This window comes from Paralichthys olivaceus, chromosome 1 (assembly GCF_024713975.1).
Source record: "Paralichthys olivaceus isolate ysfri-2021 chromosome 1, ASM2471397v2, whole genome shotgun sequence".
Lineage (NCBI taxonomy): Eukaryota > Metazoa > Chordata > Actinopteri > Pleuronectiformes > Paralichthyidae > Paralichthys > Paralichthys olivaceus.
Genome location: NC_091093.1, coordinates 21,056,145 through 21,072,749, shown reverse-complemented (window position 1 = coordinate 21,072,749; position 16,605 = coordinate 21,056,145). Strand labels below are relative to the sequence as shown.

General features: G+C 41.2%; 1 protein-coding gene across 1 annotated transcript in view; it reads left to right on the top strand.

Annotated features, from left to right (window-relative positions):
- The first annotated feature begins 206 nt into the window (after positions 1 to 206).
- The window catches only part of acsf3 (acyl-CoA synthetase family member 3), a 29,671-nt gene continuing 13,272 nt past the window's right edge, over positions 207 to 16,605 (top strand). Inside the window, exons 1-7 of the mRNA XM_020079596.2 lie at positions 207 to 295; positions 1,623 to 2,415; positions 3,669 to 3,824; positions 7,836 to 7,990; positions 8,996 to 9,141; positions 13,699 to 13,796; positions 14,112 to 14,238. Coding sequence (XP_019935155.2) covers positions 1,705 to 2,415; positions 3,669 to 3,824; positions 7,836 to 7,990; positions 8,996 to 9,141; positions 13,699 to 13,796; positions 14,112 to 14,238 — 1,393 coding nt within the window. The 5' untranslated portion in view covers positions 207 to 295; positions 1,623 to 1,704. The remainder of the gene's footprint in view (positions 296 to 1,622; positions 2,416 to 3,668; positions 3,825 to 7,835; positions 7,991 to 8,995; positions 9,142 to 13,698; positions 13,797 to 14,111; positions 14,239 to 16,605) is intronic.

Sequence of the window (16,605 nt, the reverse complement as noted above, 5' to 3'; positions counted from 1 at the left end):
CATATAGATAGATGGATAGATAGATGGATAGATACTTTATTGATCCCGAAGGAAATTTAGGATTTGATTAATAAATTAAATTAGATCATTTAGTGAACTATCTTAAATAATTCAATACAATGTCATTTAAATATCATTCATTTTAAATTGTCACGATATTTATAGAATTACTCTGTATAATGTGATATTGTGTGTACTTACGAGGCGGGAACCATCGCCAGCAACACTCGTTTCATGTCGGATGGTTAATGCCGGGGCACCGTCCTTCACGAGAAGGTACCGGCTTCTCGTTGAGGTGAGTGTGAACAGAATGAAATGTGTCCACAGCAGAACGCTGACGTTGTTTTACAGAGGTTTTTAATTGATTCTCGGGTTTTAAAAAAGCGTTCAAATCGTCCGCGTTGTTCGTCTGAGCTCTGTCGTTCTTTTTCAGTCGCTGTCAGTCACATGAACAAGTCACATTCTATGTTTAGCTGAACTTTCTGTTATTCTCGTTGTTAAACTTCATGTGAGCGGTCACCAACGTGACACAGACACTTCACCGCATTTTCAATGTTAAATATCTCATGAAGCTACTGAGAAAAGAGTTTAACCTTGATAATGATAATGTATAGTTAGATAGGTAGATACTTTATTGATCCCGAGGGAAATGTGGGCATCCAGTATCAAGCCCATACGAATATTAAAGGTAAAAATGAGTCAAGCATAAGTTCACTGCAGTGAGATGAAAGTCCAGCCACCAATACTTCTACAAAGCTGTCACTGTAAAGAAGTATGAGCTAATGGAGATATTGACAATACAAATATTTTAAGTATAAGGTGATTGAAGGACGCAAGCAAGTATTGAAGCCAAATAGAAATACAGATGTAAAGATAAATAACTGAAGCTGTACAAAGTTCATTGAATAGACAGTGCAGGCAGTCACTCATCTACAGACACTCCTCTGTTTCTGAAATATAACCTAATATCATTTTTGTTGTGTGGTTTTGTGTAATAAAAAGTCTGGAAACTCAACACTGTTGAGACACTACACATCAGCTGAGTTATTGTCCCAGAGAGCACTGCTCTGTCTGTGTAAACACTTGCCTCATGTCGTCTGTGGCTCTGGAGGACTGCAAGCCCGACAAAGTCTGAGCAAGAAAACCATGATGTTGAAAATTATTGTAGGACCCAGTGTCCACGTGCTAAAAAACTGGATTTGGTTACGTTTCTTGAAGACGTTTCACCTCTCATCCAAGAGGCTTCCTCAGTTCTAACTGAATGCTGGGAGTCGTAGGTACGACCCAGTATTGTGGGTTTTCAATAAACTTAAGACTAAAATATTAATTGTAATATATAGTTATTCCTTTATCTTTTGTAGTTGACGTAGGTCTTAAATTTTCTTAATAATGGTTAAGACAAAATCGTTAATACCTCATTTCTGTCAATAATCTCATCACAGCGTTTTTCAAACTCCCCCTTGATCTGTTCACCATGTGTAACAGTGAAGGTGAAAGTGATTGTGAATGTTACACAGGGAGGATAGTTAGAGTCAAACATGATTTTCCTTCGGGGGAAGAGGCTGATCTTTGTGTGCTGCTTGATAAAATGAAGCTCTAATGCTGTTTTGTCCTTTCTACAGATCTCATCTGTTATGAGCAGACTGAGTGGGAAGCCGTCTTGAGGTTCAGTCTCTGGAGGGTATGAACAGCTGAGTCTCAAACATGCTGTCAGGACTTGTTGCTGTTGCCCGTCGCTCTCTGAAGTGGACTGTGCCTCACTGGAAAGCCACTCTTCACAGAACTTGCTTTCCATCAAAGGCCAGGCGATGGCTACTGGTTCAAAGGGGCGCTCACAGATGGACTGCAGCCCCGTCATCAAGGATGAACCAGAAGCCAGTGTTTGTCAGAGCTCCAGCATTTGGAGATAAGCTCGCTATCATAGACAGCAGTGGCAGCCACAGCTACAAGCAGTTATACTGCAGCAGCTTAGATCTTGCAAGTAGAATCTGCACTGCTCTCAACTCTGACTTTTCAGGTCTGGAAGGAAAACGAATCTCCTTCCTGTGTGCCAATGACGCTTCATACACAGTGGCACAGTGGGCTGCATGGATGAGTGGCGGGACAGCAGTACCACTTTACCGGAAACACCCTCAGTCGGAATTGGAGTATGTGATCTCTGACTCCCAGAGTTCACTGCTAGTGGCAGGGCATCCCTTTGCCGAGATCCTCGAGCCGCTGGCTGTGAAGCTCGGGCTGCCTTGCCTGACACTGCCTCCTACATCTGACCTGGGCACTTTAGGTGTGGAAGACACAGAGGAGAAGGAGACGTCCATCACTGACTGGGCCGATCGACCAGCTATGATAATCTATACCAGTGGAACCACGGGGAGACCCAAGGGGGTACTACATACGCACAGCTCCATCCAAGCCATGGTAAACATTGTCTTTTCAACCATAACTACAGTCCGACAAACAAAATACATAGACTTCCGGTTTATCTACAGTAAAAAAATATATTTTACAACTTTGACCCAGCAGAGCATGGGACAGCTGGTGCTCACTCACTAAAACTAATTAAAATAATGAGCTGTGTGCTTTGCCTAATATTGTTTTATTCACAATAGTCTTTAAATAGACCTGTTTCAAATAATTGTATTAGTTTATAACACCCCTTCAATAATCAGTATTTTATATTTACAATGTTTATTGTAATACTGAATTAATTAATTCATTTAATAAACTTCAAACCATTTTTAGTTTTAATATTACAAATAAATTAAATCAGAAAATTTTGCTTTGGTGCTAAAAAATAGGAATAAAACTTTTTCTTGTCTTGATGAAATTAGACTTTCACATCCTTCATTTCTGAAATAACTGCTAGTTTAATTTCTTTGTAAAATAGTCAAAAGCTACTTGAGATTCAGAACTTGGGTGGTTAAATGACACAACAGACTAGTTGTGTTAATGTTGTAAATCATAAACACTTGAACAATGAAATTGATTCAAGAAAAGTGTGTTATAACTGTTTTTGTCGCTGTTTGTGTTTTTTTGTTTGTTGTTGATTTTTTTCTTTTATTTCTTCTAACTTCTAAAAACATGGCAGTGTGACATCATGAGCAACTTAAATTGTAGGTTAAAACATGAAAATCAAACGGTACTTAATTTTATTGATTCGTTTAAATATCACATGGGGGAAATAAATTACATATATAGATGTCTTCTCTGACATGAGTTATGTATTGACCGTGGTGTTGTCAGATTATTTCACCAATCGATTTAATGTTATCGTTATCCAACTCTCCTTCTATTTAACTGCTATTAAATGTCTGTATTCACTGAATTCTGGGCATGTCAGAGGTTATTCTTGCAAAAGTGTGACATTAGAAGGACATGAGATACAGAAAGTGAAGCACGTAAATTTCATCAGAAGACTCAAAGATCAAATTTATTGTAGTCGTATATAAAAATGTACCATTACATCCAACAAGTTACATATGACCAGAGGGTCCTAGCTAGTACATTGGTGAAGAATTTAACAGGAATCTTTTCTGTAATCTTGAAGTGTCCCAACTGACAGCAAGAGGGAGATCATCATGTCTTCCACAGTGGGAGCAGGTTGAGATGATTTATTTTGATGATTATAAAATAGTCTGACCCTCCACCTCTCCTTTCTTTCCTCCCCTCAGGTACAGTGTCTGGTTTCAGAGTGGGCGTGGACTAGAGATGACATCATCCTCCACACCTTGCCGCTCCACCATGTGCACGGCATCGTTAACAAGCTGCTGTGCTCGCTCTGGGTGGGCGCCACCTGCATCATGCTGCCTGAATTCCAGCCTCAGAAGGTCCAGACTGCACTTTATCTTTTTCCTCTTCTTCCAACTCTTTCCCTTGGCACAGTGTCATTTTCTTTAACAACCCCCCCCCCCACAAAAGAACAAAAGAGGCAGATTTACAGATGTGATGCTTGGAGGGAGACTGAAAGAGCCAAAAAGAAGATCTCCGGCATGGTCAAAGTGTTGCAGGGTTGAAAAAGACCTTGAGCTGTTTCCACATCAACCCCTTTTTCTCTGTTTCCCCTTTTACTTTACTTCTTCCCTCTTTTTTCCTCGCACACACACACACACACACACACACACACACACACACACACACACACACACACACCACCCCTCCGCCTGTCAAACTAAGTGTTTGGGGCTCAGTGATGAATTGCCCTGTGTGGCTTTGTATCTGACCAATGCCGACTCACAGCAGGGGCTTAAGCAGCAGATCAATCGATGAGCTGACATTGAAGGATGATACTGCTTGTTTGGCCCGGAGAAGGGAGGGGAAGATGGGGTCTTAGGCGTGTGTGTATAGAAGTTTAGATGCACGTGTTTTCCCTATAGCATGTGTGTTATTGTTTGTTCGTCAAGACCTCGGCAGCTTGATGGCAATGACGGTAGATGGAAAATAAAGGTCTTTATAGGACATGTATGCATCAGTCAACATGGGTATTGCTACGCTATTATAGCTATCAGTATTCAACTGTTCTCCCTGACCTTGTGTACCAAACCACAAAACCCCTTCTTTCAACCTCAGAAAAAAGCCTTTATTCTCCTCCTCCTGAAGTTACAGTACATTGATGAAGTGATCGATAGTCTGTCTCTTTTCTCCCAGAAGATTTCTGAAGGGTAGCCCGAGCAGCAGAGGCCACCATTGATTTTTACTGATTTCGCCTGGAGATAGTGGCAGAAATTTTCAGCACAAGAATTGTGATCCAGTAAATCGCTGTTAAGTCTATTTCAACTGTGCTGTTTACAGACTGACGTGAGTAGATAGTCATCCAGGGGTTTACAACACCAATCTTATTTTGGTTACTTTCCACGGACTACTTTATAACAACAGGTAATACTGTATATCAAATATTATGTAACTATTCTTTCAACTTAGCAGAAAAATGAAATATTAGAGGCATTCTTCAGATATTTATTAAAAAGAACAGATAATGCATGAATTCTTGTGTTCTTCCAGGTATAGGCATTTTATTAAGTTGACTGATGGAGGCGTTATTTACACACACACACACACACATCTGCCTCTTCTATAATTCAAAGTCAACACTGTTATCTCTAAAGTGATATTAATGGTTTAGGTTGAATAAGACTTGGGGGCATAAAGCATTTGACAGTGTTCTGGCTCTAGGGATGGCCATTTAAGTCCATATAGCAGCCTGTCGGTCATCCACCACTTTCTTCAGACAGAAGTATCTCAACAACTATTGGATGAATTCCATGGACATTTGTACACACAATCATGGTCCTGAGAGCATGAAGCATACTGGCTTTTACGATCTCCTCCCTCTCTCCAATGCCACCAGCATCTCAGACTTTTCATTTATCCTCTGAAATATCTCAACATCTACGAAATATATTGGCACAGATGTTGGTTTAGATATTCATGTTTTTCAGAAGATTGGGTTTTGTGACCACACTTATTTTTTTCAATCCTTTTTACACTTTTACCTAAAGTCCATCAAAACCAGTGATATTCCCATCAGTCACAACTATAATTTTAGTGCTAATTGCCAAATGTTGCAATGTTTTCACACTGAACTAAGATGGTCAATATGGTAAATAGCATACCTACTAATCATCAGTATGTTAGTATTGTCATCACTTTCTTAGCATGCAGACCATAGATTGTATTGATGATACTTTCCCCACTATTCAGAAATGAATCTAAAACACTAATTAAATCAAACCAAACTTGTGGAATAAGAATTATCTTAAATTACAGAAACCATCTTTGAGTAAAAAGGTTTTAACATGTAGTTTTAGTTTGGCCCATATCCCATCCACCTACATGCAGCAGGCGGGGTTTATGACCTACACTTCAGTCAGCCACCAACGAGTGATTGAGACACTTCTGCTGCCGTTATGTCATTCATCTTTATATTCAGTCTACAATGCAGATATTTACATGTAGCTCAGAGCTCTGCTGTTCTGTAAGCACAATGTGTCACTGCCTGTAGTGTAGCTGCAGGCTCTTTCAACAGACTTTCAGAACCAACACCAGAACTGTACTTTTTGTACCTTGTTCGAACACAGTGTTTTACTCACGTAAGCCAAATGCATCAGTGTCGTTTTGATAAAAGCCACGGAAAAATAAAACCACTCTGAAAGTATTAATCACAAAGAGCTGATAAAGAAATAAGTAAACAATAAAATCTGGTAAACCATCAATGCTAACTTTTGATAGTTTTTCAACATCTAATCGTTCTTTAGAAGAATTGATGTATCTGAGTCCCTAGTTGAGTGCTGCACTGAGCAGCTCATAGAGTTATTTAAGATGCAGGCCATGGCTCTGGGTTCTAACCACATCCTGTCCCCCAGGTGGAGGCCAACTCTTTGACAGACATAAATTGCCTTCCTCTCCCCTCTAGACTGGACTTGGTGGAAGCGCTCCACTGCACTTGATAGACACCACCCAGAATGGTCAGGGCACACAGTTAATAACCCTGCTCTCTCTGCTCGAAGTTTGATTCTGTATAAGCACAGGTGAACTGTCAACGCTGGCAAATCAACTTCTAATGATATTGTGAGAAAAGGCATAAGCATAGACGTAAACAATCATTTCAGTTTTATTTATCCAGATGTCAGTTGTTTATTCATTAGATGCAGAAGAGGTGAGAAGACGAGTTAATAGGTGAAAAATTAGACGTAGACTACGATGTGGTGACTCGATGGATGAGTTTAGGGAGGGAAGCGGTGGTACTGTAGGTGAGAAGGATGATGGGAGAGGCTGCATCTTTCTCTGAGTATGTGTGTAGGTGTGTGTGTGTGAGAGAGAGTGAGAGAGAGCGACTGCAGAGGCAGTGAAGCAGGAAATTACGAAATGGAGAAAGAAGGTAAGTGAATGTGAGATAGAGAGTGAAGGTAAAGGGGGGACAAAGATGAAGGGAAGATGCAGGGTCAGAGATGAAAGTAGAGAATGAGGAAGACACACTGGGTAAATGGAGGTAGTATGAAAGAAGAAGAAGTGAGCAGAAGTAGACTAAGAGGGGAGGGGAGACAGCTGGGGAGGAGCGTTTGTCTCCCAGGGGGGAGACCAGAGTAGAAAAGCTGTCGTTCACCTTCACTTAATTCATGCTGTTGTCCCATCCTCCCGTTGTCGACTATGGTGCACCCAGACGACTGCGAGCGTGTGTGTGTGTCTGTGTGTGGGATGAAGCGGGGTGGGTGGGGCAGGGTGTGTGAAACAGCTTTGTCCTTGAACAAGTGAGTTTGTGTGACATTTGACCAGTATTTTTATATGTGCATGTCTCTCTCTCTCTCTCTCTCTCTCTCTCTCTCTCTCTCTCTCTCTCTCTCTCTGTGTGTGTGTGTGTGTGTGTGTGTGTGTGTGTGTGTGTGTGTGTGTGTGTGTGTGTGTGTGTGTGTGTGTGTGTGTGTGTGTGTGTGTGTGTAAAAAAAACCTCTGTAATATTCAAAAAGCACGTTTGTCAACAGTAGCTGGACAGAAGGCCTTTTAACTGGCCCACAGCGATCTGCTGTTTTCCTCCCCCTGACCTTTACAAACGGACTTATTTTCTAGTCTTTTTTGGCATTGTGCTGACAGGTTTAATATAAGGTTGCTGTCTGGACTTTACTCTGCCATTTACATCAAATAAAGGAAAATAAAAATCATGCTTCTCTATCACATGTCCTAATGGAATGCATCTGGATGTTATAATTTAGTTTGCTTGGCTCCATCCATTATATAAATTGCTTTCCTTTTTTATCTTTCCTTATCTTTGTCCTGCCTCTTCACATAAATGTTGTGCTTATCTCTCCCCTTTCCCTCTCTCTCTCTCTCTCTTTGCTGTGTTGCAGGTGTGGGAGATGCTGTTGAGCTCTAAGGCTCCCATGGTTAATGTGTTCATGGCCGTGCCAACTATCTACTCTAAGCTGATCCAGTACTATGATCAGCACTTCAGGCAGCCTCATGTCAAGGACTTTGTCAAAGCAGTGTGCAAAGAAAGGATCAGGTACCGGTTGTGGGATCGATGGCAGTCAGCTTACTCATGGGTAGAGGTGTTTGTTGATATGCAGGGTGCGATTCTATTTGAGGTGGTTACTGACCCCAGGGTGTCGGTGATTGTGTTGAACAAATGACGACCTTCACTGACTTGCATCAGGTTGTCATGGAGGCCATGACAACCTGTTTGTTGTCGCAATACTCATTTTGGTCACAGTGGGCTCATATAGACTGTTGGGATATTTTTTGCAGGCGTTAAATTGACATTAAAGAAAAATATTGAACTTTGATATGACAATTTTGGAATATGAATAAATTGTACTCATCAAGTAACTAGTGTGACATTTTCACTCCTTTCCTCATGCGGACACATGAGGGATGTGATCATACACAACAAAACAACAGTTGAAATGTTTGAACACAATTTAGAACTAAATCCACATTTAAGTACCATGGACAGTGACACTTGGCCAGGGATGCCAAACACATTAATAAACTTCATTATTTCAGAGAAAATAATCAAAAACCCCAAGAGCACAGTAAGTCATGACTATAAAAAAAGAGACTATTGTTGTACCCTTACATTTTATATAGAGATTGATGACATGACTGCACCGTAAAAGTGAAGCCAAAGCTTCTCGATCGGTGGCTGGCTGCAGTACAGGTCATAAATCCCACTAAAAAGTAAAAGTACAAGCTAAATAAATAATGGCTGCTGCAGTTTTGGGGAGTTTCTGTCACACTACCATTTGTTCAATGTCGAGTTTTTTGTAGTAGTTTCTGTAAGATGTTTTTTTCTTATTTGATGAGATAATCTAAAACATGTTTTTACATTGTTTTAAATTCTCACTGATGTTTGATAAACTTTTCAGGCCATCACTACCCTGATCCCCTTTTACATTCCAGTCCCAACAGACAGAATGTTTCACATTGTGTTTTTATGGCATATTAAAGTCTAGAAATTTTTGTTTTGGCGCCTGGAGTGTTTTCCTCATGTCAGGCCTTCTCCCTCCAGGTTAATGGTTTCTGGCTCGGCTGCTCTCCCTCTTCCCACTCTGCAGCGCTGGGAGGACATTACAGGACACACACTGCTGGAACGTTATGGCATGACTGAGATTGGCATGGCACTGTCCAACTCTCTCAATGGCCCACGCATCCCAGGTACACAAGTTTGACTGACTGCATACACCCACACACACACAATACTTTTTTACACAATCTGAAAAAAATGCTCACAGAGGCAAACAAGTGAAAATAAGATAAAAGGTCATTGTCACACCAGCTCTGGTTCAAACTGGTTTATTTGAAATCCTTAACTTCAATAAGTAACAATAATGTACTAGTCTGTACTAGGACTGACGGCACAAACACAGCCTGAAATGCTGGACTTGGTCTTCTCAGCAAACTTTGGTGAGGTCACAAGCCAACTGTTGGTTCAGAGGTAGGAAATTAAGCCAGAAATCAAGTTTTTAAAGTTATGTTTAACATCTGATAATAAACAGCTACTCAAGTTTTACAACACTGCATCATTTCCTCATGTGTTCTAGACTGGTGTGAACCAATTCATGCAGAAGAATTCAAGTAAAAATGACTTCTTTTGTTTTTACTTATTTGCAAAGAAGTTAATTATGGAGTTAATTATTTCTGCTATGCAACTTTAAAACATGTCCAAAGTCGATTAAGCTAAATGTGTGTCAGATTTTATTTGTAGCATCTTCTGGGATCTCATGGGTATTTTTCTAGGCACAAAAGAAGTTAAAAAGTGCAACCTTGCATAACAGCATTATTAGTCATGTGTACAGAAAAATAACATCATGTTTGTTAGAGCCAAACCTCTGGGATTATTCTGCACTTTTGGCTAAAGAAACTAAACCGTTTGTCTCACCACAGATTGAGGTACTTTTCCTTTTCTTTATCACAAATCTCATATATTTCTGATTCCATCTCCCTCACTAGTTTGATTCAGTGCTCCATGGGTCGTGTTTTGATCATAGGTAGTTCTCTCTGGTTTGATGTCAGGTTAAAACCCCACGATCCCAACTACACCTCCCTCACACATGCAGCAACAAAGACAGGGACTGGAAATGAGGTCAGACAACTGGCAGTTGCTTTCTTCTCTCGTCTTTTCCTGCCCCCCCCTCCTTTTCTCTCCCTATCTTCTCCTTCCCTTCCTGTTCCCCAGCCAACTCTTCCTCTTACAGGTAAAACTAATTAGCTTGCAAGTGGATTGGGTAATCCTCTGTCTGCTGTTTTGCTGGGGCATTGTTTTGTTTGTTTGTCAGGTAATGTTTGGCATAAACTGAACAGGTTGTGTTTGATTCCTCTCGGGTGATTATTAAGAATGGCTTCAAGAGGTCTATTGATGTTTCCATTGCAGCACTGAGACTTGTGGAAGATGTGTGTGCATGTTTGTTCGCCTATTTGTGTTAGTATATGTAAGTGTATGCAGTCATGAGCTGTTTGAGTCAGTGTGTTCCTGTCTTGTCTTTAAGTAGGTTAAAATGGATCAATAGCAACTGTAGGAAACACTCAGAAGAGGAGTGGAGTCACCTTCTCTCTGCTTCTCTTACACACACTTTCTCTTCTCTCTGTCCTTCGCCAACTAAGTAGCACACAACTCAGCTTTTAATGCACCTTATTGACAGCGATTTTATTAATAAGTTCCTTCTGTAAATACAGCGTCTAACTGGCCTGATTTTGTTGTGTATTTTACAGTTTTGGAGCATTCCAGATTAACAGCAGCATGGCTTTCTAGGTCACGTTGCCCTTGTTGAGATGTAAATATCTGAGATGAGTTCACCCTAGTTCTTTCCATCTTATTATTATCATCTCACTCTGCTGCCCTTTTAATCTTGTTGAATCTTTTTTAATCTTCTTTTTCAGTCTCTTTTTTTCGTAGGTAGAAAAGAGAGAAACCTTTTCCTCCAGATGTTGTCCTTCCAAACCTTTGTCATTTACCCTGAAAATTATTTCAATATCTGTAGAGCAATGCTATTTGAAACTTTTTCATTCTAGCTCCACTCCACACAGACCTCTTCCTGTCCAGCATGCAGCATTTACAATATATTCCCGCAATCTTCAAAATTGAACTCTTGTGAAATCATTGAGACCAGAATGTCTCAAACATTTTTCAAGCTCCTGGTTCAAGAGAAAAAAAATGATGCTATAAGTGTGCAGAGATTCCTTGAGTTAAGCCATTGATTGATGTTAGAGACTGTTCTTGTCATTTTGTAGTTTGCAATTTTTCCTTGTACTTGGTGAAGAACTCAAGATGATTATTATATCATCACAATCAGAGACAATTTGAATCCTTGGCTATTATTTCATTGCGATTGCTTTAGACATTATTATACTTAACATGTTGACAATATATCAGGATGTGTAAAAGTAAAAGGCTGCTGTGGGTCCAGTGTTAAGGTAATCAAGTTGTCCAAAAAAAAAACAAAAGCCATCTACTTGGTGCCGCTAATTTAAGGTTGTGTTGTCATGGAAGTAGGTCAAGCAAAGTAGTTCAGATGCCACTCTCCCCAGCAACCTTTTCCAGCTTCTTCTGGAAGAGGGCTGCCAGGGATCAGCATGCTCAGGCCCCTGACCTGGCTTGTTGCCCGGCTTACATTGCAGCCCAACCTGATGCCTGTTCCTGCTGTGGTGAACCCACAGGGTTTTGACTTCCTGTAATTCCATGGCTTCAGGGATCAAGGGCCCAGTCACCAGGAGTTCACTGGTGAACTCTCCTACCAGGTCTGGCTCCAGGATTGTGCCCTGGTTTTCCTAAGCCGGGCAGGGGGACGTAGTTTTGAGGAATAACTTTAATCTGATTGTTGTGAATCGAACTTAGTCTGATCTCTCTACGTGAACCAATTTGCCTTGGGAAGCTCCTGGAAGACATTTAATGTTGCATTCAGTTGTATGCATGGAAAGTGATATAAATATTTTTGTGGAAAAAGAAATAAGAAAGAGAGACAATTTCAACAACTAATTTCTCACCTCTTCATCGATCATGGTTTGAAAGCTACATACATTGTTTTAAGTTTATTTTTTCTTAACTGTGACCCTACACCCTGTGTGTGGTCCTAGTCGAGTGTGGGAAATGTCCACCAGCTGTACCTGGCCCTGATAACACTCTATGTACTAATCAAAATAAGATACCACAACCACCTTGTGCTGCAGGTTTCCATTATCTTGTTCACACTGTCCACAGCAGTCCAGGATAACATTATAACCAGTGGTGGAGATGTATTTAGATCCTTTACTCCAGTAAGAGTACCAATAAAGCAATAATACATCCTATTTATGAATAAAGTACATACATATGAATATCTTCAATATTAATATTAAATATGGCATTATAGGATGATCAATACTGAAGCATCAGTGTCTAATAGAAACGGAGGATATTGTAATTGATCTGCTTAATATTTTATTAATTGTCTAAAATTTAAATCTTCAAAGTAACTAAAGCAGTTAAATAAATGTAATGAAGTAGAAACTACAATATGAAATAATTACCTGTGTTAATTTCCACCACTGATTATGCCCTGCACAGATACAGCTTGTCTAACCTTTTGGCTCCAACTTGTTTGTTAACCCATTCAGTCCTTTGTGGTCAGTTTCCCTGCTGGACTGAGTGCATGTGAAGGGGGGGGCAAGTGATAGACATTGCCAATCAAAACTGGACTGGACTGGATCAATATGAAGCGAGAGGATCAGTCTTTAATTAGGACCTGACCTGCTCCTCACTGCGAGATCAGTGGACTGTGAAACGGCATAATAACCTTAAAGGTGCAGGAAGCGATTCTCATACACTTTTTGTCAATCTCAGTAAATATCTCCTCAGTGTCCACCCCCTCTCCGTTCTGTGGGTGTTACTAGACAGCCCTTACTCTGTTAATGGGAAATAAACAAAATGTCTTGGACCGTGCCACACAACAATGTTCCTGCTAATCAGCAACAGGGAATGTTCATGCACAGGACAAATAAAAGAGGTGGGGACATTGTGAAAAAATGGATGTGGGAGTGAAAGATGGTTAATCTGGCGCATGATAGTGGATAGTAGCAATCTAGGGATTACAATGGGAAGGGGAAAGAGCAGTAAATCCTTCTATCGCTGCAAGACAAGGTACATTTTTGAGTGGGATTGATTGGTACTGCAGGTTGCCTTCGTTATTAGCTTGGCTACAAACCCGATCCTTTGATGTTTTTCAGATTCATCAAAAATCTGTGTAAAAAGTAGAAACACAGAAAGATGAACTTGTGTTATTGGGTTTACTTGATACCATGAATGCTGCCGTTCATATATTTTGAGAATTCAATTCACTTGATAGATGGCAGTGTCTTGGAGTGTATCTGGGATCTGTTTTTAAGAGTCTAAGACAGATGTCCAAAACCAGTTCTCTTATTTGGAGTTTTACGAGGATGCTGGTGAAGCTGCAATGGGCATTTTCTCAGAAATCCCCATTACTGTCAACGTGAGCTGACTTGTGGCGACTGAGATGAGTGGTTTTTGGTTTACACAGTTTTACAAGCTCAGAAAACCATTTAGTGACTGGTAATGCCCTGCAGATGGAGGTTACTGATCGTCACTTTGTTAGATACAGCCCAAATATGTTCAGCTTTTTTAAAAAGGGACAAAATCATCCCATCTAGTTTGTAATAGACCATCTTCCCTTTGTACTAATGGGATACTTATGTCTGTGTGTCTGCTTGATTTGTTGACAGGGGCTGTGGGGTCACCGCTTCCAGGTGTAGAAGTTCGGATAGTTATGAATAATGCAAGCAACACCACGATTGCAGAGGGCAGTCACAGAGAGACTCGGGTAATCTTTAAATAAATAGGTTACAAACTGAATTATCTATAGGAAGTGAAATATTTCAAAAGGTTGTATAATTAATCAAAATTCAAACCTTGAAATGTACTTAAAAAGTCATGATACAGAAGTATGTAAATGCAATATTTTGCTTTCAGATAAGATTCAGTGGTATTAGTTTTCTTGCTGTTGTTGGACAGTTCATCACCCAGCAAGCAACTAGATGGTCATTTAACAGTATTCTGGCTAATCTAAATCAATTCTAAACAGTCTAAACCATCTGTTTTTTTCATTGCTTCCTTTCCCTCTGTGCATATGCCACAGGTACGTGCAGGTCTGGAGGGGAAAGAGGGTGAGCTCCTGGTTCGAGGTCCATCTGTCTTTCAGGAATACTGGAACAAGCCTGAGGAGACCAGAGAGTCTTTCACTGATGGCGACTGGTTCAAAACAGGTACTGAGCCCTCATCTCCTCCTCCACCCTTTGCTCTGGTCTTAACTCACACTTCAGCACTGTATGCATGCACACACACATTTTGAACAAACATTCACACACACAATCCCTTGGAGGAAGTGAGTTCTGCCACTAATTGCATCTACATGAGTGGTGCTGTCAGAGGGATTCACAGGAGGAGGAGAGATGTCAAATGATTTTTTTCAGCTTCACTACAGACATCTCTTCCAGGGCTCGATTTTAAGCACTGGGTAAGGAGTCCAGTCAACAAAGCATACACACATGCACGCACACATGCACGCACACACACACAGTTTGAGTGTATGTGTTTTGTGTGTATGTGTGTGTTTCGGGGGACTATAAATGGACTATGTGTGTTTTTGGTGCTGCAGGGCATTTTTCCTCCTAAGTGGTTATGACTGCTCTGGGTCTTGAGGAACCAAGTACTGCTCCCTCGCTCTTCCTCTCCTCTGTTCCCTGTTTTTAGGGTGTGTGTTTGATGGCACAGAGAAAAGCTGTCATCGGAGTTTTCTCCCCCCTGGGGCCTAGCACTTCTTTCTCTGCCCCCCCCCCCCCCCCCCCCCCCCCCCCCCCCCCCAAAAAAAAAAAAAAAAAAGGAGCGCTGCTTTAATGCAAAGCCACCGACAGACAGGTGTTAGGTTGTCATGGAGGAGGCTGGGTGGTGCACGAGGACGGGCACAAGCAATCGGGATTTTTGAATTGTATGTACACGACAGGAATAAGAGAGTGAGGAAAGAGCTGGAGGTATTGAGCTTGGAGATGTGGTGGTGGAGGGATTAGAAAGAGTCAACTGCAGAGGGTGGCATGTATGGTCCAAGAGAGACTGGTGACAGACAAGGTAGGGATGGGGAGCGAACGGTGATGTTGGAGGAGGAAGGAGAGGGAGAGGGAGTGGGGGGTAAAAAGCAGCAAGGAAGGAGCGAGTGATGGAGAGCAAAGCAGGGTGAGGCAGTGGGAGAGCAGGGCAGACTGTGTTTAATTGGCTTTGCAGGCTGGAAGGACAGAGATCCAGAGCACAGCACGCTGCTGTCACACTCCATTACAGCCACTGGCCACATAATGAGAGCCAGTGCAATCAGCTCCCCACAGACTGGTACCTCAAGCAACATGCACACACATACACGCACACACACACACTGTAGACTTTTCTGTAGGAAGCTTCCAAGCGCGTCCCTAGCCCTTCCTGCCTCTGATGAAGTTAAACAAACACACACACTGAGTTGTCACTATATTGCACACCTAGTTACAAGTCAACTCTTTAAGACATTTAAAAAAAATAATAACATTAAGCCTTTATGTAGGTGTAGTTGCAATACTGTTGTATTAGACTGCACTATTTTAAATCTTAGTGTTCCTAATAAACTTCCACCTAAGTGTATTAATCTGCAAATTGAAAGATTTTTGTGAAATAACAGCCCTGTCTAGACAGTGTTTGGTTGAAGCCCTTTCAAAGCTCATTGTGATTAAATCATCTGTTTGAATGACGAGGAGCTGAGCTGGAAACATCTGGTTCTCTCTTTGGTAAGAGTTCATTCTTTCTCTGTGGGCACAGGGTCACAGCACCCACAGGAGCACAGCACCACCAGTTTCAACCGCTTCGCAAACCATGTAGCGACTAGTTGTGTCTTGTCGCCTCGCTCTCACTCTTCTTGTGTGCTCTTCGATTTGTAGGAGCTCTTTGTTTCTATTCTCTGGCTCAAACAAGGAAACAGACAGCCATCGAAGTGAAATGCTCAATCAGAAATCAGGAAAAGGTTCAACCATAACAGCTCTTAGTAAAATCCAAATGGCTTTCTCACTCTCGTTTCCACCTCTGCCTTCCTAAAACAACCCAAATCTCAACAGACTTTAGAGTGAGACTTCTTTTTAAGTGAGACATGTGTAATGTTGCCTTTCAGAAAAGTTTAAACCTTTTATTTGTGGGAAAAAAAAAAGCCCTTTTAATGGACTTTGCGCTGACTGCCGCAGTTGCCCCAGGATGACATTGTAGCCACTTCTGCCATGTTGCAGCAGTCAGGGGAGGAGATTTAAAGTGAAGGCTATAACAAAAACACACATTAGTTTATCCTGTGTTTCTTTGCTGTGGAACAATTTACGGAGAAGAAAAAAAACTTCTGTTACCAGCAGCTGATCCCAATTCACAAGTCTAAACAGTTAATTCAGTTAATTTCCAGATCGACACATGCTTTTGTGGACTGGAAATTCCCAAACACACGCATGCACGCACACACACACACACGCACACGTTGCTCCTGCACTTAACCTTCTCCTGAGCTTTCTACCTCCCTTCTCACATTTGTACAATTTTTACCCTCACACCTGCTCCTTGTTTCACACTCCACCTTC